The sequence below is a fragment of the Nothoprocta perdicaria genome, unplaced genomic scaffold (assembly GCF_003342845.1).
Source record: "Nothoprocta perdicaria isolate Ctin4 unplaced genomic scaffold, notPer1 scaffold_36, whole genome shotgun sequence".
Classification (NCBI taxonomy): domain Eukaryota; kingdom Metazoa; phylum Chordata; class Aves; order Tinamiformes; family Tinamidae; genus Nothoprocta; species Nothoprocta perdicaria.
In genome coordinates this window covers 907610-935346 of record NW_020455599.1, presented here as the reverse complement: position 1 = coordinate 935346, position 27737 = coordinate 907610, and the positions used below count along the sequence as shown (strand labels likewise).

At 38.8% G+C, this 27737-nt stretch overlaps 1 protein-coding gene across 1 annotated transcript in view; it reads right to left on the bottom strand.

The window, feature by feature from the left end:
* The window catches only part of UST (uronyl 2-sulfotransferase), a gene marked incomplete at its 5' end in the record, with an annotated part of 95358 nt that overhangs the window by 25797 nt on the left and 41824 nt on the right, over nt 1-27737 (bottom strand). The window contains 2 exons of the mRNA XM_026044368.1: nt 4706-4863; nt 7061-7158. Of these exons, the coding sequence (XP_025900153.1) occupies nt 4706-4863; nt 7061-7158 (256 nt within the window). The remainder of the gene's footprint in view (nt 1-4705; nt 4864-7060; nt 7159-27737) is intronic.

Here is a 27737-nt window from a genome sequence, read left to right as displayed (position 1 = left end):
ATGTTTTAAGAAAGTAATAAATACAAGGGTGCAAAAAATCTGGATTTAAAATTAATTTCAAAAAAGATGATTTMTCACTTCCAGAGTGGAGATGCTTGTAGGAAAGATTTTGTGTAAGTGTACAGAAGATGTGTCTATCCAGTGTCTATTTTTGCCTATCCGGTCAACTCTGCCTTCTCCAGAAAGCACCAGGAGAAGCAGCTAGACTATTATAAGCTGCAGATCACTTGTCTTAATTTTCATTTCATTTTATTCTCAGCAAAGGCAGAATATAAGGTGATCACTGCCCAAAGACACTGCCCCCCAAACACTCCTATCTTCAGCACCGTACAAAGGCTGCTGACCCTTTCTCYGTCTTCACCAACGAAGGCTTCAGCAGCATCTGCCGCACTTGCTCTCAGCCTGACAGGAATGATGTATGTCAGCATCTCCCTCCTTGCTCTTTTATTTCTTCTTTTTAAAAAAAGAGAAAGTCTTAAATAAAAAGCATCAAGTCTGTGTCACTGGCACTTTAGAATACAAAGATTTTGAAGGATCAATATGCTTATATTATCTGGGATAATATTACCGCTGTAAGTAAAAACATTCCCTGTAAATGTCATTTTTAAAAGAGGTGCAGTCATTTTCACATCATTTTTTGTAAAAAACACATCATTTTACCTTTTACTACAACAGTAAATTTTGTTCCAGATGACAGCAAGAATAATTTCACTATGCTGAAAAAATAGACCATTAGAAAAGTCTTAGTCAATTTTCTTGCTTTATAGTAATATCTACACTTCCTCTAGTGTAAAAGTTAACTTTCAAGAAATAAAGATCTTTTTCCTGTTTTTTTCTGGCGAGATGTTTTCAGAGCTTTCGGTGTCAAAGAAATTTTATAAATTCCTACAGAAGGAGGAGGGAATAAGGGCTATTTATGAGGTGATTTCAAGGAGAAAGAGGAAAAGGAAAAGAAAGCAGGAAATCCATAGTTTTAATGTATTCTGTGAGATTAAGAGATTGGTACCAAAGCAAATTTTACCACCAAATAGAGCTTTCACATTTAACTGTACATTGTTATAAAAATATGCAAGTCATAAAAGAATTGGTCTATGGATTAGCTGAAGGTAACATTCTCATTAATGCAATGAAAAAAATATTATCCTTATGTTCTGTGCCACAAGAATTTCCTGTCTTGCAGACTCTTTTAAGCTCACAAAAAAAAAAAAAAAAAAAAAAAAAAAAAAAAAAAAAAAAAAAAAAAAAAAGCCTATTTCCAACTGTGAGGTTAACACAATCAAAAAGAGAAGTCAGCACAGAATAAATACCCAGCAGCTGGCAAGGCAAATGTATTAAAAAGCTCAATAGCAATTGTTAGTGATAATGACTTAAGCGGCCAATTACATTTCATTCTTTTCTTTAAAATATTCCCTTCCTTCGTATTATCTCTTGTCGGAGAGATGCACAAAACAAAATGAAATAAATCATTAGCATTGCTGTAATCCTATTGCATTGAACTATTGTCTCTGTCAATATAAATGAACAGATGTTCACACTCACATTTGTGCTCTCTGATGTAAATGTATCACTAGCTATCTAATCAGTACTGCCAAGTGCTGATCAATCAGCACTGACAATTATTAATCTTATGTTTCAGAGCCACAGTACCGAAGCACCATTAAAAAAAATAAAAAGTGAAATTCTCTAGGCTTTGCTTTCTTGCTAGGAGGTTGATAGCAAGCAAGACCTACCTTAATGTTATTAAACAATGTCTCCAATGATAAATTTTACCACAGATAAAGAAGGAACAAAAGACAAATTTGAGTAGAGTCTGCATAGTTAAGAAAAACAACCACGAGAAAAACAAAGCTTACATCTTTCCTGATTTTTGTTAGCATCAACCTAGACTGAAGCTCTCTTGGTGAGAGCTGCACTGACCTGGTGCCACTCAGTGYATTAGGAACACGGGAAGGGGTCCCAGCATTGGGAAGGAGCAGCAGCTTAGCCCAGAACACAGACATATCTCACATGCTTTGCAAGGGGCCTCCCAAGCAGCCTTCAGGCCTGAACAGCACAGCAGGAAGGGCAGTTGCCCAAGGGCACTCTCCGGAGTCCATGGCATTTTATGGGCTTACAGGGTAAGATGTTTTTAATTTGGTTTAGATTATGACATTGGTGGGATGACAATTACCGATTTCTTACTTTAACGTTTATGTATGCCACCAAAGCTCTACAGGATGGAAAGTTCCTTCTTGCAACTGCCTTCAGCTGCAAAGTGGCCCTATATATCCAGTGTTTGAAATGTGTCTAATGCAGAATCACTTATTGCAGTTCCAGTGCTGGGATTCAGCAGTTTGGCAACACACTGTCTTTCTGTACAGGGTTCTTCACTGCATTTTTTCTCATCTCAATATATTGAGTTTTAAAAATAAGTTCATAAAAAGCTTTTTCTGCTTTATACGAAGAGATGGAAGACTGCTATAATAAACTCAGGTGTAGCAGCAAGTTAGCATGAAGGACTGTAAATTGTACAGATTTAATTCATATGTGTTAGTCACAATAAAGCAACCTTTTGAAGGTGGGGTAGGGTGATACCCTAAATATCTGCTGCTTTGTGGGTCACCACTCAGGCAGARTAACATCTCTACTTCCCATCGCTTCATGATGCGACAGCAGAGGGTGTTGCAAGTCAGGTTTAAGGTGCACTGGGGACAACTATATAGTAATTCTCACACAGCACTCCAGGTTTTATTTTTTTCCATTATGGCTGATTTTGCTAGTCTTTTATAAGCATTACTAGCAATCACAAACAATCACAAACACACACAGAGACTGAAAGAAAAAATGTGCGACTGAACAAAAAAGCAGAGAGGAGAGAGTTAACACAAGGTTTTCTCTCTATTTTTCCTTGACAATAAATAACTAGAAAAAAAGAAAAAAGGTTAATCCTCATAGGGAATATGGAAGAAAAGAAATGAATCTTTAGACAAGACAGGTCTTACCCAGGAAATCTTAGTGCAGAAGAAATCACTTTGAGATCACAAATATGGGATCAACTCTCCCACAGGTATTAGAATTCACATAGAGAAGAGAGAAAATTATTCAGCACTTAAGGATCCTGGAACATTACTTATTTCACATCCGATAATGTTAAGGTAACCCTGATGAAAATCAAGACCCTATTGTGCTATTTGCTAGCTCCACATAGTGTAAGAGAGAGGAAAATCTATGATGTAGAGAACAACAGAAAAAATCACATGGATTCCCACAGAGAAATCTGCTGGTTGCAAAGACAGCATCGTTCTATTGATTCCCTGCCTTCTCCTGGGATGATACTCGTACAGAAAAATCCTAGAGACTGAATTACGCCAACCTTTAAGAAGACTTCTGCGTGCTACAAAAATAGGCCTTTTTATGCTTTGAAGTTATGAAGAAAAAAGAAGCAACTAATCCAAAAACTGGGCACTGTTCTTGTATCAGTTCTGTACCACACTCCTCCTGTCTGCTACTGAGTAAAAATGGCTCTGTGACTGGATGTGACGTTACAACAAAGTAATAAGCACAATTTTAAAATAGCTGCCTTCTCTGCCTGATTGCAGGTAGCTAATTAAAACACTTTTAATGCTTCACTGAAATCATGKTTTTTTTTTAGAATATCTCTATCACTCTTCCCCTACAATATCTGTTTCATTGCTAAATACAAATTTTCAAAGGGAGGTTCTGGTTGCAGGGACTGCGGGATAGTTTGTGATCACTGAAACTCATGATTTCTCCAAGCCTGCTGAGCACTGTTAGAGCTGCTCTTCATCAACAGCCAGCCATGAGCTGCACAGTGATGAGCATACAAACAAAATCAGAGTTTGATTTGTATATTTTTAATATACACTTGCTATAAAGAATACATTTCAGTGACTGCGGTCACTTGACACTGAAAAGAATGCAACCAAATTCCTGGGCAAGAGAAGCCCCCAAAGAGGGGCAACCCCTCTTTGGTTGATAGGATGTCGGCAGCCCAGTGAAATGCAAGAAGGAAATCAAATCTGTCAAAATGCCACCGGCAGCTCCACAGAGGTTTGGTCCTTGGTTTAAGCATAGGAAACAAGGCTTTTTCTAAACTAAGCAGCTATAAAAAGAGCATTGGGAGAAAACAGGAAAGACAGAACTCTTTCAGATTCGACTTTGGGTGCAAATCAAACTAAGGCATAGATTAAGTACTCAGCTTTCATTTTCTCTTTTTACTGGCCAAGCTTTCTACTTTGGATACTATATATAAGCATTTTTATTTGTACTTTACTCAAAAACTTAAACTAAATTCAAGTGAAGTTTTWAAGATAACTGGTTAATATCATGGCACTTGGTAGTCAACAAATACTCTGGTACAAAAATGTCCAGATTCTCACCCCATTTCTTCAAAATTTCTTTACATATGTATTGCTCGATACCATTTTGTAAGTAGCTATTACAGAATTAAGAGAAGAAAAGCCACTTTTATAATAAACTTTCCAGTTTCATGTGGGGTCATTGGAGCACTGAGTGCTTGCCAATGAATGCAAAATACACACTACGAATAAAAGCAGAATATGTTCCCTTCCCCTGCCAATCAAATCCATTCCCTGAAAGGGAGGTAAATCTTTATAGACTGAGTAAGATACAGACTTACCTTTGARCAGTCATGCAGATTTTACCTAAGCTTCTGTAAGAAGAAATTTTTAATGGAAAAAGTTACCTGGGTTTTTATAGATGCTCAGCACATCCTTGAAATAATGAGGTAAGAATCTTTCTAATAAAAGCAGCACATCCTCCAGCTCCTCCAGAATTCCCACAAGAAGAAAATTTTCATTAACATTCAGCTTTGCTCTTTCAAGGGCCCACTCACCAGGCTCCCTATATGAAATTATAAGAGGGAGAGGAAGGGAAGAGAGAAAAAGAATAGGTCTTTAAACATGCATTTCCTTTGGAGCAATTTGTCTGAGAGCCTAGAGAGATCCCAATGGGAAATCAGCTCATAGAAACTGATGGACAGTGCAATATTCCTCCAGGACAGCAGGATGAGGGCTTGATCCAACATCTCCAGTCTGCTCACTCTGTCTCTGTCTGTGGCCTTCTCTTTAGTGATTATTTTCCTTGGGGTCTGGCAGGCGACAAGTCAGCTGGAGGCCATATGAATTGTGTTGGAAGCTATTCCCTGCTATTGCATTTCCTGACAACGTGGTATGGTCTCCACAAGCGCTGACTGTGTACATATCCACTGCCTGCCCAAGATATAGACAGGCTCTGAAATATGATGGCATATATCTGATCATGTAACAGGAAATGTGCAAACGTGACAAGATGTGTACCTAACACATGGCCAGAACCAGTTGGTATTCATCTCTTGCCCGGGGTCTGGACAGACAACCGTCACGTACTTCAGTTGAGCAATGGACATCTGGTAGCATTATGGAAGCTGTGTGGTCTGTCCCAGCAAATCCCCCTGTGGACTTAGGATTTCCCTTTGAAATTATACTCTTAAAATCATGTCCTACTCTTTTGGTGGGCAGCACATCAACTATTCCTGTTGAAGCTATGACTTCTTGAAAAAGCAGGTCTTACTGTCTGACTCCTCACACTCAGTTGAGGAAGCAGCAGTGCTGAATTTGATTGGAAATCAAATCAAGACATGTTACTTTCAGATTTGCTGCAACAGCAAGAAATGGACGTATAATATGCTACTTTTTTTTTTTTAATTTCAATATATTGTTCAGAACTCCCTAGCAAATTCTTGTGAGGCCATTCGTGCATGTCACTGCTGTTTATGGGAGGGACTGCTCCTGTATGAAAGTTAAATATGCACACAAACATGTGCAAAATACAGTAAGAAAAAAAGTAATGAAAATAAAGTAATGGAYGCATTTTGTTTCTTAATTAGATCCTAATTTATGCAAAAATATTTTTGTGATTTTTTTTGGTTTTGAAAGCTATTCATAATTATTATACTATAGAGCAGTAATAAAGGCCTAATAAATTTATCTAGATTTGGTTCATTATTTGAGTGCAATATCAACAAAAACTATCATTACTATTTGTATCACCCTTCATATTCTGAAATACATCACCAAGTCTGCTGATGATACCAAACTGGAAGGAGTAGCCGATACCCCAGAGGGCTGTGCTGGCATCCAGAGGGACCTGGACAGACTGGAGGACTGGGCGGYGAGAAACCTCATGAGGTTCAACAGGGGCAAGTGCAGGGTCCTGCACTTGGGGAGGAATAACCCTGGACACCAGTACAGATTAGGGGTGGACCTGCTGGAGAGCAGCCCCGCAGAGAGGGACCTGGGTGTCATGGTGGATGACAAGTTGACCATGAGGCAGCAGTGTGCCCTSGTGGCCAAGAAGGCCAACGGGATCCTGGGGTGCATTAAGAAGAGCATCTCCAGCAGGTCGAGAGAGGTGATCACCCCCCTTTACATAGCCCTGGGGAGGCCACATCTGGAGTACTGCGTCCAGTTCTGGGCTCCCCAGTACAAGAGGGATGAGGAGCTGCTGGAGAGAGTCCAGCGCAGGGCTACCARGATGATCAGGGGCCTGGAACATCTGCCCTGTGAGCAAAGGCTGAGAGAGCTGGGTCTGTTCAGCCTGGAGAAGAGGAGGCTGAGGGGGGACCTGATCAGYGTSTATAAATACCTCAMGGGAGGCAGTGAGGAGGAGGGGGCGGCCTCTTTTCAGTGGCAGCCACGACAGGACTAGAGGAAATGACTGAGGCACCAAAAGTTCCACAGGAACTTAAGGAAACACTTCTTAACAGTGAGGGTGACAGAGCCCTGGAACAGGCTGCCCAGGGAAGTTGTGGAGTCTCCTTCTTTGGAGATTTTTAAAACCCGCTTGGACGCAGCCCTGTGCCACGTGCTCTAGGTGACCCTGCGTGTGCAGGGGGGTTCGACTAGATGATCCCTAAAGATCCTTCCAACCAATTACCCCATTCAGCCACATTATACATACAGTTTCCTTTAGTACTTCAAATAGCCGCTGTCTGTGCTTTAGCATTTTGTGACAAAGACGGTAACAGCTATCTCTTAACAAATACCTTGTATACACTTACCTGCATCTTGGATGCTGTCCACAAAAATATGGTATAATGTAAAATAACCTGGGATTGGAACACTCAGGGTAGTTTTCAAGGATACATACATTGATGTCCTGTGGGGACAAAAAATAAAATGAGATTGAAGACTGTGTTTTCCCTACTCTATTAACACTTGTTTTCTTTCTCTCATATTTTATATAGTCATCTCAGGATGWAATATTGTGCTTAGGTCATACCAAGAGCCTTACAAATAACTTGGTCATTTTAATACTTCTGAATTTTATTAGAAAGGTAAAGGAGAAAGAGAAAAAAAGTACTTTTATGCTATAATGTCTTGCTGCAAATCACACCATTTTTATACTAGGAAGAATGAATGATTCAAAAGAGGACACGTGAATGACCTTCAGACTAAACATAATATTTAAAATATTCAGGACATTATTTTCTAATTCTTCTTTCTAAAAATGCTCTGGGGAAAACGTTAAGTAGCCAAAATAAATCCAACTGTGACAACAATTTTTATTTGTTATTATTCTGCTTCATACAATGACTGCACTGAACAAATTTAAACTCCAATTGGCACAGCTTGCTCTTTATATAATAGCATATATCACCTTTGATTACAACTCAGTAAGTTCCTCAGATGTTCAGAACTGATCCTCTTGTGTAAACCCTTATGGAGAAAAGAGCCGATTAGAAACTCTTTATCATTCTTCTGATTTATCATTCATCTGAGGAGCAACTGCTTATCATTTTTCAAAGCCTTGTCATGCTACTGAAAGCTGAGGACTGTTTTCCATTACTAGTTTTATTTTAATGTGCTATAAAAGACACCTTCAACGCAGTTGAATTCTACCATCAGTAAATATCCTAAGTATCCTTATTCTCCAAGCAGATCCACTAATTTCAAAGAGACTGGGKTTTTTTTGAGCAAAAAAGAGCATAATACAATACAAGCAAAGATGAAAGCCTCTCATCTCTGCAAGGTCATCTTTCTTCTCATTCTTGTTTAGACACACCTGCTTTTATGACCCAATGGGCTGGACAAGTATTAACAACAAGCCAATGGCTAATCAAATACATACTTCACCGAGTAAATAAAACATGATGGAGAATATTTGAGTAGGTAACAGTACAGACAGTAGGTCTCTCTAGGTGATGAGAGACCTAGAATTCCTCACCAGCCTGGGAGACATTCAGAGTATTCCCAGTGTCAGTGAGAAATGACGATTCCCAGGGCAGTGCAGGAAGCAGGCTGCCTACGGCAGCATCACATCCTGAGACTCCAGTTCTGAAAAGCTCCTCTGCTATTCCCAGAACTTAAGTCCTCATGCAACCATTATTATTTTCAGATCTGGGACTGTGAATCTTTTTAAAGAACATGCCCACTTCCATTCCCAGTCTTATGTTTATAAATTCTCATTTACATAAATACCCCAGAAGATCTTGGGCTGTGAAGCAAATTCTATGCATGTAAAAATTTCCAATTGGGATACAAATATCCCATCTCTTCTGCTATCCTCAGGGTCTTCAAGCACACTTAACAAGGCTTGCCTCAGATTCATACCAAAAGATTCATGATCACGACATGAATTTCAGAATTCATGTTTCTTATTTTAAAGCTCCTCTCTTCTCACTGCTATAAACATAACTAAGAAATCTACTGGAGGAACAGATAAGGTGTTCTCCCTGGGAATCAGAAAGCTTTATTTTTAACCCAGGGCAATTAAAAAAAATGCTTTCCATAAAGGGTTACTGTACTTTTTATTGTAGACACTATTAGAGATGTTTTCAGGAATACATATTTTGCAGTTTTCATAAGAACCCTCAGAACTCTGCAATAAACTTATCAATAGCTAAAATGTAGTCCCGGAAATATTTTATATCAAAAAGTCACTTTCTGCTTGATTAATGAATTATTTAAGAGGCAGAAACACTTGTTTGATTAAAAAATAATTAGTGATAATCACTATTGTTCTTCTTTCCTTATCCCTGTGCAAAGGTGAAGGGGCATTAACTCACACATTTATTTCTCTGAAAGAAACAGTGAGTGAGAAAACAATATTCTCTGAAATCAGGGAATCATTATTCAATACAAAAGAATAACGGAGACCTACATGTCCTTCTGAAAGCAGTATTTGATTAACATGGGCACAGAAACATCCATACAAGAAAAGTAAAATGCATTCACATGGAAAATCCTGCATTTTTAACAACTAAGTAACTTTTATTTAGTCAAAAAAAGATTTTTAATATACCTTTTTTTTTTTTTTTGTGTGTGTGTGTGTGTGTGTGTGTGTGTAAACTACTGCAGGATCAGGGAACTAAGTGGTATTTCCCTTCAAGTTGACTTATGAAAGGAACGAAAGGATCAGATTAGGAAACGCTCATCCCTGCATTGATTCAATGGAGGCTTGATAGAAGACAAGCACGTTTTTACATAAATCTGGAATTTTTCACTCCAGGTACAAGCACAAACACACACGTTGCATGTTCCAGACAGCAGAAGCACCACATAAAGGATTCTCTGTGGTAAAGGATAAAAGGATAAAGGACTCAGTCTCCCTTTACTACTGCTATTGCAAAAAGCAGCCTGACTTATGACATATGATCTTCATTACAGCTGCTGGATGGTTCCAATATAATTCAAGCACCTACTACCCTTTCAGATTTTAATATATTGATAATTTGTGAAATAAATGACCAGCAACCACCCACCCCCTCCAAGGGGATTTTACTTGAGGATAATAATGTAGCTTCATGATCCATGAAATCACAATTTTTATCAAGAGATGGAACAAAAGAAAGTGTAGCCTGAGGTATATTCCAGTGCAGAACAATTATCCCTGCATTAATTATTATAAAACATACCGATATGACGCTCTTCTTTTGCTACTGAAATAAAGGATTTTTTTTTCCAACCACAGAAGAATTAAGGTGAAATTACATTATTCTAGGCAATGTTATTCTGTTATGCTAGGCACTGTTAATGCTACATTCTTCATTAACATCTTATTTCCCTACAATGAATCTTTCAGGCCAGATAGTTCTGCTGCAGACACAAAAAAAATCCAGTGTGACAAATGAGTTTTTCTCCAGCCTCTCTGCGTCCCTCTGAAGGGCAGCACAGCACTCTGAGGTACCAGCCACTCCTCCCAGTTTTGTACCATATCAATCATATTTTTCCATTAATTTTCCATTCATCTGCAGGAATACAAATAAACAGTCTTTCCTTYTCTCACAAACAAGGTGAAAATTATGACAGTCCTTCCCTGCCCTGCCTGGCTGGGTACGACAACTTGTGTGATGCAATCAGGAGAGACTCTACTCACAAGCCAGTCGTGGTGCATGGTCCTTATTTAAGTCTGAAGGTAACAGATGTGAAACTAAGGTGTGTCATGATGGCTAAAGAGGAAGCCATCCTGAAGAGGAAGCGAACTGAATAAATACCTTTCAAGTAGGAATATAACCATAAAAGGAAATGAAACAAAATTATGTGGAAAACSAGCGAGTGAGCCCAGTCTATGGTGYCTTCTCCCGCCTACAAGGCTGTCCTTAATACATTGCTATAGTCAATAGCAGTGTTTAGTCCTCACCATGGGCAGCCAAGGAATCTTTTTTGCTCTCCTGAGAGCCTTCAGAATCCCCTAACTGCTTTTTAAATGTTTTCTCACATACTTGTTGAGTATTTGTAAAGAGGTCAAGCTGACCATTACATCCTTACGGCAGCATTCATGTGATGCAATCATCACATGAACTAAATACAACCACACTGAAATACTGACTACTCTGACCCTTGGCTAGGGGGTCTGAGTGGCCATATAGTGGTGAAAAGGAGAACGGAAACAAGATGGCTCAGAAAACAGCCTGCAAACATAAATAAGAAAAGCAAAAAAAAGGAAAGGCATGATTTCCTACTTCTTAAGGCTGAAGAAACACATACCTTGCTCCAAAGACACTGGGAAGTCCAGGTATAGCTAGAATTAGTTTTCAAATACAACTGTAATATGACTTCATGTTTGTTATTTAGTCATATGAATACTTTGATGATTTTTTGTGAAAAATAAAACAAATTTCATAATTTTAACCCAAAGAAAAGATATTTTAAGTCCTTGTTCAATCTCAATCAAATATTTAGGTAATTAGCGGCACACAGGATCATGAAGACCCGTTTGTTCCTAATTCTGGAGGAATCTGGTATTTGCTCGTGAACCGAGACAAGCAGCATTGGCAGCAGATCTCCTTGAGGTCCTCAGGCACTGAGTGTCACTTCCCAACTGCCACAGAGCTGAAGTGAAGCGGTTCCTCGCCCACGCTGCTCTGGTACTGAGCCCCTCCAAGAAGCACTGCCAATTGCTGTGGGTTGTGCCAAAATGAGTAAGAGTTTCCTGAGACATCTAAATGTCCTCTGGAGATGGCAGTGAAGTGACCAAAGGCAGACTCCTGCACAAGAAGTGGTTACTGGTACCAGCTGGAGCTCCACAAGACAGCAGAGCTCATCTATGTGTGGGTTTCTGTCCCCAAMCATCCCTTCACACTAGTTCTGACAGCCCCTTACCTCATGTGCAGGCTCCACCAGCTCAGTAAAGTGATAGAAAACCTTTTTTTTTTTTCATTACAATTGGCCATTATTATTCAGGGACAGCGAACCAAATGTGCTCATCTCAGTCCATCTCACAGAAGTACCACAGTCCCCACTGTAACACTGCTATTTAAAAACTGTGTAGCATATGCCCCACTCCAGTGTTAGAGGCCACACCAATGACTTAAGGCACATAGTTCATTGCTTTTACATATTTTGTCAGTGTTGTCATTGCAATGAAAGGGAAACAGTCAACAGATCATGAAGCCTTTTCTCAACAGCCCAGAGAAGTAATCACCTGCTGTGCTCAAATGCTCCCACTGTGGCAATGCAGAGACTCACACATATGACCACTTGCCTTAGGCCTGGAGCCCATCCAAACAAGGATGGCAGGCCTGCTCCGCTACCTTCAACAAACACTTGCTTCAAGCGTTTCAAGTTTAGCTAAGTTTCCATTTTCAAACTAGCTTTTAGTCACAGATGATACTGCTTTCAACTCTTTCTCGCTTTGTACGTCTATTTTTTTTATGAGATACAATCCTGGATGCTCTTGCATAGCTTTGCAAAAGGCTACACAGATGCTTCATACTTTTGTAGGTATTCAAATCCTCTTCTTCCACATATTCGTCAGTAGTTGAAACCTGCTTTTGTATAAAAATGCATTGTATAAAAACATCATCAAAAGCAACTAGAGAATTAAAAGAGAAAAATTGAAAAATCAGTCATCTCATCACCAATACTTCTGTAATCCACAGTGTACTCCTAGTGAATGGTACAACATAACAATCAGAAACATCAGAAGAGGATCCTCTAAAAGGCTTCAGACACTCTTAGCAGCAGCATGTAGAAAAAGCAAAAGAACCCCATAGAGAGAGTTTGTTTGATGCAAAGTCTCATTCCTCCAGCCACCTTACTGAAATCTTGCTTAAAAACAGAAGCCCTCTTGTAAAATAAAGGTAATGTGCCCTTAAAAGGGAGTTTGCTGAATACTCTTTTTTCCCCAACAATCACCACTCCTATTTTCTGAAAATTGATCTCATCCTCCCTTTCTTTCCAATTCTTCAAACACTTTCTATAGCTACATCTCTGCCAGCAAATCATTTGTTAACTATTCACTTTGACATGGGTCTGTTCATCTAAGACTTCCCACCAGGATTCTAGTGTCTGAGTGACCACTTTTCACACAGGAGAGCTGAAATTGTAGACATGGAGAGATGGTGGTACAACATCAATGCCAGCAGTCAAGGGCTACCAAGGCTAACCCTATACCTTGCACAAARTCCCCAGGGAGCCACCAGGAGAAGAAGAGCATGCCTTCTGAATGGACCTTGCTGTCATTTGTAAGTATTCACAGCTCTACTTGTGAAACTCATCTTTTGAGAAGTTCTGACACACAAAGTTGTTTTGAGGAAACAAGACAACTGCAAACAGAAACAACGAACAACGTTCAAATGCTCACATCCGAGTTCTTTTCCCTATCAGCCTTTCAGTCTGGTTAGCCAGAGTCAGCTAAGAGGCTCYAAACTGAGTGACGCATATTTCATATGTCCAGTGACTCAAAAAATAACCCGATGTGGAGAATTGAAGCAAGTCAACCACAGATGTGAGAAAAATATGCTAAAAAGGAGAGAAGAGGAACTTAATTTTCTCTGCTTCTAAAGAATCTTTCTTTAAAGAAATACACACTTTATTATTTTTCCCCAAAATTCATTCTTCAATGCTTACTCTAAATAAAATTAGAATAAGTATTTTTGTTCATTCCTTAGCATGAAATTCTCTTCATGGGATTGCTACACTTGCCTTTGAAATAAACGAGGGATCTGATGTCACTTGATCTTTATTAGAAATGCACATTTTATATCCTCATTGCACTGATAATTGTGTGGTCAACTTTGTCTTCCAGTTTAAGAAGGGATTTAAGTGCTGCAAGAACGTTCCTAGTCAAGATGGAGACAGCTGCAATGGGGGCTATTCAGTAGCTATTCACAAATCTCTCCACAATGTTTAATATGACAGTGATTCTGTATATTTATATATTCTCATCTCATAACAAAATGCATTTTTATACTTTCCCTTCCACTTTTCCTTTATCTAAGCTCTTCCTGTTCCTTCTCTTGAGTCTATTCAGAAAATGCAATCATTTTCATGAAAGAAAARAAAAAAGGTGAATGGTACCAAAACAGAGATTTGATGTACAGAGAAGACGAGAGAAAGCTCTCAGTTGTTGCAGTGAGGGAGATGCCTATCAGCTATCTTGGAGGAAGCTGGCTGCAAATGCTTGTAGGGGACACAAGAAAATGAAATTTTAAAAGATTTCCCCATAGGGAACCACTTCTTTGGAGCAGACAGAGGGTGCCACCACACTAAGCCACTGAACAGCAGCAATAACTTCTGCTAAGCATTTTTCATGTATGCTTGCAAGGACAGTTTTTACAGATTTATTACTAGCTATTTCTATTTTACACAGTCCAGGGTAGCTTGGACACATATTAACACTGAATTGGAGAGAAAGGGCAGGGATGAGAAGCTTTCAAACACCTTGGCAGTTGAGGAAGACCTCAAGGTCTACCCTAACCATCCATACAGATAGTATCAGAAGGAATATATGCACTTCTTATTCCAACCCACAATATCTGTGACATTTTTGTGAGTAACAGCCTTGGCAGGACATTAGCACTTGCAAAGTAATGAATCCTCAGCTTCTTTTCAGAGTGGGAGATATTTTTTCTCCAGCTAAAAAAGCCTGCACTGCAGAAGCACAACTACTCAAGAGAAARATCTACTATGAAAATCCAGAGGAGTGTTAGGATTGGAAGGTTGGTTCACTTAAGTGTCCTTTTAATGTTGCTCTAACAAGGAAACTTGACTTTTAAAAAATAACTTAGCATAGACTATGGTTGCTTAGGTTCCAACTGTGGTGTTTTCACATCAGGATAAARTTCTGGGAAGGGGGGTGTTTTGTAAGGAATAATGCTGGGTTTTCTTTGAATTGATTTTCCACTTTTTTCTGGCAAGGTATACTCTTTTCATTTTTTTTCCCCCAGACCACATAAACAAATATCCTGCCAACTTTAATTTCCACATTTTTCTTTTTGATGGACTTCTTTGGCTGGGCTGATTTCCCTGTTTTTTTTCTGCCAACAATGTATTCAACTCTTCCTCCTGGCATCTTAGCAAGCGAAGCAGCAGCTAACGAAACAGCACCTTCTGCTAACTGTCTACATTTTCCACTTAACACAGACATACCTTATTGATTTATATATACACACTTTTATGGCATTAACATAGCAGGGGTGATCAACTCCACCCACAAACCATTACTTGTATGTGACAAACATAAAACTCATTTGCATCTGTCTTTTAAAGTATAAGTACATACACCTAAATATTTTCTTGCTGTTGCACATCATTATTTGTCTTCCTCGATCAGAAATTGTATTATTAATTGCATTGATTAATTTGCAAAAGACAAATTTTACTAAATAAAATGGAAATTCTTAATCAGTGCAGATACGGACCTTCTCTCCCATCACTTCAGCATTCTTCATCAGACCTTCTCAGAATGGAAAATGCAATAAAAAAAAAAAAAAAAAAAAAAAAAAAAAAAAAAAAAAAAGAAAAAGAAAAAGGGAAAGGAAACTGCTTGCCAGCTGGAGGAAGTGTATAAACATTAAGTAAAAGTCCTGTTATAAAAGACATTGATCCAGACAAAAGACCAAAAATACAGACCCAACTGACAATGAATCCCAGTGGCAATCAATAGCACTGAAACAGTACATCTGCTAATTCTGTTTACTACACTTTTTCATATGTGAACCTGGAAAAATTAGTTTCGTCAAATGATGACCCTTAGTAAAGTCAATTAGGGTTGGAATATTTTCAGTTCTGCAAATGCTGAATGGGAAGCATTCTCCATGGTACTGCTTTCTCAACCATCATTAAGGCTGGGTTACTAGGTACCAGTCAACAGATGCTTGTGAGGAAAGCAGTGAGGTAACATATAAATCCAGCAAATTATGCTCACAAAAGGTAATTCTGGAGCACAGGGAGTTTTCAGATATAGACCACCATCTCAACCAGGTGGCGATGACAAGAAAGTGAATGGGCTGGCAGTGTACCACAACATTATCAAAGGTAGGGGAGGTCACATGTGGCACCAGGAACATCCCCTTGTTGATGAGCTGATAAAGAAACACTGTGTTAACTAAAACCTAAAATTAAGTACCTCAAGAAACTATTCAGTCCACCTCCCCTCTTTCTCTTTAAAGGAAGAAGCAAGTTTATCATGACTAGAGCTGTAAAATATTTCTCCAATCTGTTCATAAAAACATTCATATCCTCTATAACTCTCATCAGTGCTTCACCACTTCTACTGCTGGATATTCTTTGCTAATGTCTGATGCAAATAGACCTTCATATAACTTGAGATAACTCCTTTTTGTCTTAAGCTTAATGAATGCAACAAATAACTGGAGGACATCCTCTTTATAACACATTTTCACTCACTTGGGAAGTTACATCTCCATAAAGTGTTTCCTCTTTAAGTTGCTCTTCTGGACTCTGTCCAACTTCTTAAAATATCTTTGTCCTTTTAAGTTGAAGTGTTCTGTCCTAAAACTTAAGCCTTTTCCTCAGCTTAGAGTAAAGCAGAAAATACCTCTCTGGTGCCTTCAGTTCTCTGCTGAACAAAGGAGTATGATGGAGAGAATTAAGGAAGAATTTCATATCTTTGACACCTTGCACCCAGCATCTGCTTTATTAAGTGAAGTGCTGGATCCTAGAAACCCTTTGTACTACTCATTAAAAAAAAAAAATCAAATTGCATGACAGGTAGAGGAAATCATTATATAAACACTGCAGAACATCAGCTCTCTAATAGATGGCTCTATTAATGTTAAAAGCCTTACTATCCAGTCAAAGATATTAATTATAACATGGAAAAACATAAATGAACTAGAATTCTATGTGTATTGAATTGATAGCAAGTTCTGCCCAAAACTGAGCAGTAATATGCATTTAAGAATGCTTGGAATGGAAAAAAAAAATCTTTGACAAGAAACATACTGTAGGAGGTTTGGGCTGCTCTCCCGTATAGAAATGCTCTAGAGAAGGCACAAGTCAGAGAAAAAACAGTCTCAAAAACAGTCACAGATATTTTAGAAAAAAACAGATAGAACAAACACCAACTAATTACCAGAGCCCGCTGGCATGAGAAGACCCTGTAATGAAGAATACAGGTGGCAAACAGAAGAAGCTGTACAGGGAAAGAAAGAATAGAGTTTTAGCAGAGGAAGCAATAAAGCAATTCCTCTCAAACTTACTGCAGCTTTTTGCTTTGCTCAATAAGGCTAAAGACAATCCTGTATGCCTAAATCCTCAGGAAGGAAACAGAGGAAGGGCTGAGGAAGGACCAGGAATTAAGGGTAGGAACAAACGGCCAGTTTTCTCAGTGAAAGGAGGACCTGAGCAGGGTTGCAGGAAGGGATCTGTGCAGCCTGCAGTCTGCTGCTTACAACAAAATGGGTTAACAGCAAAGTAACAGATTTATCAAGGAACAGCAGTGAGGGGGGATAAGAAATCTGACCTCAAGTGGTTATGGAAAGACCCCATAATGATGAGTGATTAGGTGAGAAATGTGAGAAGAAATTGAGTGCTGATAAAGAGTGTAACTCATTAAAACAGGATACTCTTAATGACCCAGGTGTAACTGGGCTAGAGAATCCACAAACTGAAGAATGTCAGAAGCTGGGAAGATTATTGGAGGGGAAGAAACACTATGTTTCCCCATGTCCTTCAGTCTCCCCAGCATATATGGAGTCTACATCCTATTCCTTAGTTGGGTTAGCTGGTGCCTGTGTTGGACCTGGTGCAAGCAGTTGGTATGTTTAGTTCTCAAGAAGAGCTTTCACAAGAAAGTTTGCATCTTTACACAACCCAAGATGTCACCTKCCCAGATGTCATGGGATTTAAACTATTCAAAATGCTACACAGCAGTTGCAATACAGGAAAGCCTATTTCTGTAACAGACATTTATGTCGCTTCACATTTTCTCCTCACATGTCTTCCTTCCTAGGCCAAACGTCCCTTTCGCTTAAAACTCGACTGCATGCTCAGAAATTATGCTCAGCACATTTTAGCAGAACCCTCAAGCACTCACATACTAACAGAAACATAAGTTCTATTAACACCATAACATCCTGAAATTCACTTTATAATGACTTTTTGGTAAAGCTTTTCAAAGAAACAGTTTTAATGACATGAAGATAAAAGAGGCTGACTAAAATATCAGAGTTCTCAATATTAAGGATGTTACTAGAGAGAAGCAATCCCTCACCAAAAGGAAATTAATTGCATTTGCAATGAGCATTAAATATTAATGCTACTACCTTAGACATGCCATCAAGACAGAGGGAGAACAAGCAAGAGAAATCACTCCTTTTGCACATACCGTTACAGAAGTTCATAGTACACAAATTAGAATAGAAAATACTTCTTTATCATAAAGTTTCAAAGGGAAAAAATATGTTTATGAATGAGGGAATATATGAAACATTAAATCTCAAAAAATAAAATGCGTGTTTCTTGAAATTAAGGAGATTGAACTCTTTACTCTTAAGCTTCTCTCATTAGCAGATACAGTGCAACTCTCACCAAAGCGAATGAATACCAACTAGTTGATGTATCTTAAAGATTTTATTACCACACAGTGCTCAGTTATAGCTCAGACATACTACTCTTGTGAATTCCAGCAATAAATTTCTTGCCACTGATGCTAAAGGTAGAAGGACTACACCCCACAGCTTGTGACACATACCTGAAACAGTCCTCTGACATCAATTACACTGTCCAAGAATAAAAAAAAAAAAAATCACTTCTTGCCTCTCTAAAAAACGAGAAAGAGTACTGTCATCACCATAAGAAGAGATTATAAATTTGTTTGCTTTTCCCCATTTCGTAAGTTGGATGACACACTATTTGCCAAATAGAAAAAAAACCAGCCTTCCTCACAGGAACAAGGTCTAAACGTCCCACCTAACATACTTCGGATAGCAGCCTTCTACAAACCTCCCCTGAAAGCTAAGAAAAATGAATATATTGATACATTGAGGTCTAAATGAATATAATGTATATTAAATTCCATTTTCTTACTAGATTTTTGMCCAAGCTCTGAAGACTTTGAGCCTTTACCTATGCCTCATAAGAAAGAGATATAAAATGATCCACAGAAGCCTCAYGGCAGCTTGTGCAGGGAAGCAAAGTGTGCTGCTTTCTCATGAGCCTTCTCTGATGCTGCATCGAGGGGCAGTTCCTGCTATACTGATCCCATGCAATTTCCCTTTTTACAGCCTTCCCGGCTGAACAGCTCTAATGCYTTTTTGGGAAATTACTCATGCTTTGTATTATCTGAAGCAAAGTCATTCTAAATAACTGAAATAAAAGACAGCAAAACATACTGATTTCACTTTTCAGTTTGTATTGAATGCTTAATGTTTTGCAACTTCTAGTGTTTAAGCACTGTGAAAGACAAACTCCTGAAATTACWGGATTCTGAGGTATGATAAATTTTTCCTCTTCCAGTTTTGAGCCCTGAAGAACAGAAATACCTCCCTCTCCCCACATTTAGGTCCTTTCAATCACTTCCATGAGCTGGGCTTCAAAAATACAGCAAACAACAAGATCAACTACAATCTCATGAAAGTTAATAACTCTGTTATACGGTTGGGAGGTAGCAAAAAAAATCTGCTTTTTTTCTTCCTGTTTCTGAAAGGCACCATCTTTTCGGGTTACATTTTGAAGGGTTTTTTTTCTGAAAAAAAAATCAAATTTAGCAAAACATATTCACCATGGAAAGTTTGCTACTTGCCACTGGTTAGTGGATTTTTCCCCAAGAAAAAGGAAATTACTCTTGACAAGCTTAGTTATGAATAGTGGCTGGCTTTGCTTGGATCGGCATTCATAGGAAAAAGCTGTGTTCAAGGCAACCTGACGAGACTGTGTTTCAAAAACTCACCGAGTACTAKGCAGCTTTGCTGCAACAAGGCCAGTCCTTTTTGCAGAGCCCACAACAATAATTAATTGGCTGTACACTCCCTGCTCTTCTTTGCTTGCTTTTATAAATATATAAGGGATATCAGAGCTTTGAAAATCCTTGTCAACAGGGGAAAAGAAAAGACAGTTTATGATACAAGTGAAACATTGCTTATACTTCAAAAATTTTTCCTCTGTTAAAACAGTTTAGGGACTTGATGCAGAAGATTTACTGCTTTTTCTGAGAGATGGTATTGAGCTTAAGACAGACCTTCACTGCCTCTTGTGATAGTTCTTGATCAGGCAGCATCACCAGGCAACAGGTCTAGTGAGTCTCACGCTATTCTTGAATGAAGTTTCCTGAACTCAGTCATCTTGAGAAGAAAACAAACAAGCAAAAAAGCATTTGACACAGCTGGTGTCTGTCTYGTTCCCTCTCATTTTTTTCTTTAAAAAGAGGAGGTGGGAGGGATTTATAAGAAAGAAAGGAAAATGAGTTCTTGTCAGGAATATTGTTTCTTACTTAACAGTATATAACAGAATATAAGGAAACAGTGGTCAAATGTCCTGAAACCCCACTCAGTGTCCACACAGACAGGTTTGCAGCTCATTGGAGCTGCAAGCCTTGCTTTTTTCTGGCCACGCTGTTTCTGCAACTTATCCGAAACTGCCTTTTGCTTTTTAAAGTTAGCYAAAATACACCTGAAGAAAAGGCTTAAGGAATCAGGTCACACAAAACTCGCTAAACAAGTCTCAGTGACCATCAGTATCCCCCCCAGACACCCATTTTTCTTATCTTTTTCAATATTGCATTTCCATTTCATTAAGGTGCCTYGGAGCACGTGATTTGAATCAGTCCTCGTCTCAGGGCACCAAAGCCCTTATTCTTCTCAAAGCTACTGTGGTAAACAACAAAACTTGCCAACTGCTCCTTGGATGCTAATTGCTTATCCCTCAGCAGCAGGAAAGCCGATCCATCGCCTAAATGTCTGAAGTCCCTAATCCTTTCACATGCCATTGGGGAGGAAAAAAGAGAAGGGAGGACACTTTATACCAGTCTGCAGCCTCCATGCTAAAAAGGTTAATTTCACTGAACCTATTAGAATGCAGATAACCTCATTATACAAATTTCACCTTGAAAACAAAAAAACAAACAAARCCTCTTAAAAAAAATCTAAGCCACCTGCAGCAATATCCTTTATGCCAAGTTGGAAAATCTGATTTCTGGAATATCTGACACCTGAAGAACACTCCTGTGGGAATGCATACCCATCGTCTTCTGCCAGGCAGGGCCAGGCAACCAGAGAGAACATCCAAATCCAGTTGCCAACAAAAACCTATGGTGCTCAGTACCTATTTAAAAGTTGTTTTGTAGAAACACAAATGCCTATTTCTACCTCACAGGAGCTTATTAAACCAAACAAAGCAAGACTAGACGGGCAACATCTGTTTGTTGGGAAAATTATTCCACTTCAGATCTGTTCATTCTGTAATCAGACAGCAATAAACAACTAAATTTGCATATCTGTGCCTCTTTTTCACTGTCATCCAAAGTGTGATCTTTCCTTTATTTGCATTTGTTTAATCAGTCAAGAATTATAGTCAAACTTATTTCTAAATGAAAAGTTATACTGTTAGCATATACTGCTTAGCATTCACAATATTGTGAATGCATGGCCCTTAAAATTTAAAACCCTTTCATTAAATTTATTCACATCTAACACTACATAGACTTAATCCAACAAAAGGAGAATGTTGATACCTGACATTGTATAAGCACAGAAACCAGTGCAGATCCTTCTCTACCAGTCACAAGGGAGGGGGAGAGTGCTGACAACCATAGGTGCACATGGAGGGTGCCCCATACAGGGCAATACTTACCTACCATGCAGACAACTTGCTTCTTTGCACAGGGGGTAAAGAACAAATGCTCTAAAACAAGAAGAAATTCTGCTCTGGTGAGTGAGTCAGATCAAAGGCTCTCAGTGCCCACCCAATTTCACATGACAATAATCTTCTTTGTGAAAAAAGATGCTCCTACTGTGACTGTTGACCATAATCCTTTAAATAAAAAGGATTAAATAAAAGTAGTCTTTATATTCTTGCCTTCCCCCATTTAGTTAAACCTGAAAAAATAAACTGCCATCCTAGAAAATAATGTAATCAGTGCTCTGAGGACTTTGAGACTTCAAGTCCCCCTCAAGACTCCTTCTCTCCTTCTTCAAGTCCTCTAGCTCCATCTAACCTTTCTCAATCCAAAATTCAGTGATACCCTAACCCGAAGGGTGGCATTATGAAACTAAGCAGAGCAGGCATCTTCTCTCAGCTATGCCAAGGTTTACTAATAACCAGATTTAATACCTTAAAGACATGGTCAGACACTAGCCAAGCAGATGGTGCTGGCATAGAGCTTGCCTATTGGTCACAGGAAACAGTAGTTTTGAAAAGCCTGGGTAGAAATGAACACATTGCCTTTAGCATTTCAAAGAAATCTCCGCAGTGACTTTTCAGCACACATAGCTGTGGGAAAGGTTGTGTGCTTATGCAGAGGCACAGCTATGCAGCAGCCACCAAGGTAGCCAAGCGAAAGGCTTGGAGGTTTCACAGGTGCTGCCTGACCTGTCAGAGTGGAAAGTAGTTCCCAGGTTCCAGTGGACACAAGCTTCAGCTGTGCCCCAAAACCTCTCAAGCACTCAGGYCCTTCTCCAGTACATGTCCAGACACCAGGGAGCAGGGGCCTGCCTGCCAAACACAAGCAGAACAGCACGCTGCAGCAGAGTAGGTCCCTTCACAATCTAGGAAAAGCCTTGAGAGACTTCAGAAGAGAAGAAAATCTATAAATAGGATAAATTGTCTTAAGCACCTCTGGGCACCAAACAACCCTTTTCATCTCCAACAAGTGCCTTTTCATCTCCAAGATGAACCATCTTGACAAGATTGTTCAAGGACAAGAAGCCTTTTCATCTCCCACAACTCTGCTGGTGTGTCGTTTCAACATAAACTATGTTATAAATTATTTTTAAAAGGATGATCCAGAATTGTGGAGCCCACAGAACAGTCCACACAGACACCAAAAAATACATTTCAGTGAAGTATCTGGTTAATGACTCACAGTTTAAGCTAATGATAACGAGACAAACAGAATACATTCAGGGCATCAGTCTAGCAGTACTGGTAACGCTCCAAAGCAGCCTGAACGTGTCAGAAGTGAATGTGTCAGACAGCTAAAGCCTAAGAGATGCTCAAACGCTCTACGAAAACCCTGCTATTTCTTACCTCATTACCCAAATCCCACTGGTCGGGTGATTCTGCTGAAAGAGGATACTAGAATTCACAATACAATTTCACCTTCTGAAAGCTTTAGCTCGGCTTCACCAAGTAAGCTTTAGAGATCAGGATTTCCATATATTTCACTTTGCTGGCAGTGCTGACAGCCAGAAAACTAATGTATATACCACAAAAATGAAAGAGGAAGGAGAATGACAGACAAGAAATAAAACAGACTAATAAATACACTTTTTTTTTTTAAAGAAGTTGTCAGTTCCTACAGACTTTGACACCTRCAGCATGAAATGACTATCTGACTGTTCAAAATTACATTATCACACCACAACCTGAACACATTCAATACTGGCAGCAAAGGAATGACAGAATGGTTGAGGTTGGAAGGGACCTCTAGAGATCATCTAGTCCAACCCCCCTACTCCAGCAGGGACACCCAGAGCACGGAGCACAAGGCAGCATCCAGGTGGATTTGGAAGATTTCCAAAGAAGGAGACTCCACAGCCTCCCTGGGCAGCCTGTGCCAGGGCTCTGTCACCCTCACGGGAAAGAAGTTCTTCCTCACATGGAGATGGAACTGCCTGTGTTTCAACTTGTACCCACTGCCCCTTGTCCTGTCACTGGCCACCACTGAGAAGAGCTTGGTCCCCTCCTCCCTACATTCACCCTTCAGGTATTTATATATATTGATTAGAGCCCCACTCAGTCTTCTCTTCTACAGGCTAACCAGGCCCAGCTCGCTTAGTCTTCATTTGTCGCTCCGCACTTGACCCTCTCTAGAGGCTCCACATCCCTCTTGTCCTGGGGAGCCCAGAACTGCACCCAGTGCTCCAGGTTGGGCCTCACCAGAGCTGAGGAGAGGGGCAGGATCCCCTCCCTTGACCTGCTGGCAACACTCCTCTGATGCAGCCAGGATCCCATTGGCCTTCTTGGCCACGAGGGCACACTGCCTCATGGATAACTTGGTGTCAACCAGGACTCCCAGATCTACCAATAATTAGTTCTGCTTGATGACTCCGGGGCACAGAACACTTTAGCTTCTTAATACACAAGATGTTAAGTTTCTGCATTTAACCCCATACAAACAGATTTGGCACCTTTTTTTTTTCCAGTCACCTGCATTCTAGCTGCTGGGGCTTACTTGTGAGCTAATTTAAAAAGTCATCAATTTAATTGGCAACCATTTAACCTCACTACCATTTCTTTAGAGATGTCCTCCTGCTAACTTCACATTAATGATGTCTTAAGAACATGCAAAAGAGATGAGCATAATCAAAGATATTAATACTCACTCAGTACTTAAAAAATCATTAAAATGTCTGAAATTCATCTTTCTGAAAATACTGTGTATATATATATTCAGACAGATTTGGACACAGTGAATATGGTACTAATAATTAAAAACCTCAAACCCCGAAGGGGCTGAAAATTTAAAAAAAAAATCACCATCACCACAAAAAAAAAAAAAAAAAGTTTTAATATTCTTTGCATTCATAAGGGTACCATTAATAAACTTTGCAAAATCACCATAAAAATGAGCAATTGTGTTTCTCATCTTGGATCAGTACAGAAAGGTTCTTAAATAAAAGAATATTAGGTTTTTAAATAAAAGAATATTAATTACTTCAACTGCTATAAATACAAATGGCTTAACTATCATGGCCTGCTCATTGGTGGTGTTAAGAACCTGTCATTATGTCAGTTTATATGGACTGTGGGTACCCCATGCTTGGCACTCTAGTGCCTCTAATTTCTCAAGTAGTTGCTTAACATTTGCAACAGCCAGAAGCCTTCAGGCACATAGAACACTAGAAAACTGCCTGAAAAATATGTCAAGTTTTTACATTCTGAAACAAAATATTGTGGTTATCCTGTATCCTGCCTCCTTGAGAAGGAATTCAGTACAGAATGATATAATTAAAATAAAAAGTATGGTATTAATAAAATCCAGATCTTTTTATCTTTGCTGTTATTATAAGAATTTATTATGACTTACATAAGAGATTTTAATGCTGCAATTTTTTCACCAACGGCATATTATTTACTATGTGTAACTGACTCAGACTAATAAATGAAAATAGATTAGAAAGAGAGATTTCCCTACCCTCACATAACTGCACAATGCCGCAACATTTGGAGTGCAAACTCTGCAGGAGAGCAGTAAAATGTATTGGTCTGGAAATTAAAGTCATTGAAATTTAAATGTCAGCCATGAAAACACTTCCTTTAATATTACATTTTATAAGTTGCTTAATAAGTCCCTTCTCCAACTGAGTTCTGAATTCTCCTTAACTTTGCACTCCTGTAAATTATTAATACAGAATGGGAAAACCTAACTGAAAGACGGTTTGCCTGGTGCTTCAGAGCAACAGACTTCTGATGAGCAGATACAGAAATATGAGAGAAATTTCGCTGTGAAGAGTTAATGCGGGAGAAAGGCACAGCTGGAGACTATTAGAAGAGCTCATTAGAGGGAAGAAAAAGCAAACTGTTCTAATTGGGTCAGCTGACAGGTGGCTCCGCTTGCGAAGTGCCCTCTCGGCAGCCTGAATGGGAGCGCGGGATATTGATGCTACTGTGCGAGCCTCAAATGGGATCTACAGCTGCAAACCTGCACTTGAGCTCAGGGCAGACTGCAGGACGTCAGAAGAACTTAAATCATCTCAGCACCCATGTATAGCACAGGCAGCAAAATGACTATTCTGTCTATGAGGGGTAAACTCGCAGGGAGGGTGCTTGAACTATTTAGTCTCTTAACTAAAGCTCAAAATCCATTAATTGATTTTTTTTTTTTAAATAACTGTATGCACTATATATACACAGGTAGATCATTTTAATGCATCCTGCCTCAGTTTTCCAATCTAAATAATTTAAACCATGCTTCTAGACGCTTCAAAAACTCCCAGCGTTCAATCAACTGACATACGTAGCCTCTTCTGAGATCCTCAGYAGAAAAAATAATATATAGAAAAGCCATTAAAAACATCTAGGGCATACAACTCTTCCTCTTCCCCTTCATATACAGCAACACACTTAGGAGAGCAGGAGTGAGAGTCTCTACTTTTGAGGTTCTGATCTCTCCCGAAGGCCATGTTCCCAGCAAATGAGAAACCTCAAGAAACATACCCAAAACAAAGAAAATAATACAGCTAGCATTACTGAACTTAACAGACTGTTACCTAAATAGTCTTACTGTATCCTCCATTTTCAATTTAAAAACCTCATTCTAAGAATGTAAAAAAATAAAATAAAATCTAAGACGATACCTGTGCACTTAATTCAAAAAATAAACTAAAGAGAATCGGAAGGAGAAAGTTTGATGYGACCATATAGCTGAAAATGCAAAATACAACTAACCATAGTCAAATATTTTTATTATTCAAATAAAGATAAGAACTAAGATGCTGCCATGAGAGCAAGCAAAGCAATTGGTGAAGTAATATTTTTTCATTGTGGATAGAAATTTTAGGAAATAAATGATAAAATTGCTTAGACATACTTAGTGAATGCCTTTATCTTAAAAACCAGTGCAGTTATTGAAGTACAAAAATACAAAAAACAAAACAAAACAAAACAAAAAAAGATTGTTGGGCTCAACTATTCAGTATTCTAAAAATTTTTTAGTTCTATGAAAAAAATCAACATAAAGATGTCTCATATTTAGTTTGAAAAACCAACCTTTGCAGCAGGAAAGATCCATATTATTTCAAAAAAACATGACTAGAAAATTTCCTGATATCCGTTGAATTTTACTTTACTCCTTTGCTGTGATCATACTGAACTTTTTACAATTATTTAAGAATTTATATCTAACTTAAAAGACAAAATGATAGAAACTCCTTTATAGGATTATGTACTTTAGCACAGCAAGCTTTAGCGTAACCAAGGCTGAATACAGAGCATTATCTTTTTTTTTTTTTTGATAGAAAAGCATATTTATTTTAAGAGAGTAACCTGAAAGACTGTGCTGAACCTGAATGAAATACTGTGCAGACTTAACCATGAATTACAATAAAATTCTGAAATGTTCCGCCGGTGGGTGACAAGTTCTTCATTTACTCAGCTATTTTTCACACAAAACCTGTCTCTTCTGGTAAATTAAGCTCAATGGTGATGATCCTGTGCTTGAGTAAATCAGGAACCCTACTACTATATCCAGCGGAGTGACCCTAGTATCCAGAATCACACAGCACTAGTATTTTCAAATTCAGCCAACAATTCACAGCTTTGTACTATTTCACATACTCATTCAACCCCAGCAACCATAGATCAAAGGTTCAGTATGCGTTAAAGATGAAAAATGCTCTGTATGTTTTTTTTTATTTCATGTCTCACACTGCAGTTGTAACTATAGTTGTAATTATTATCTAATTAAAATGGTCCTTTCCAGACGGCCTGCTAGCAATACAAGGCTTTCAAATATTTATGGTAGTCACGCTCTGTATCAGGAGCGCTTCTCATCTTCACAACTTCCAAGCCTTAAACAAAATCATCTGGTGCACATTTTTCTATTGCTCAGTATGAGTAGCTGTTACAGCTGTACTGATAATGTATTTGCTTTACTGAAGTGTATTTACCCTAAGAACTTTATTTCAAGCTTCAGAATACTCACTAGGATGCATTTAAATTCATTCTCATGAATTTCCCTCATCTTGTGTGAACAAAAGCTAGGGCAGCCCTTGCATGAGGGTGCTTGAGAYGTCTCTGGAGTGACCCTCGTAGTTTCAGACTATTACCTTCTATACAATAAGCCTGGCTAGCATTGCCAGAACTATTTAATTTGGAGAACCTTGGAAGTAA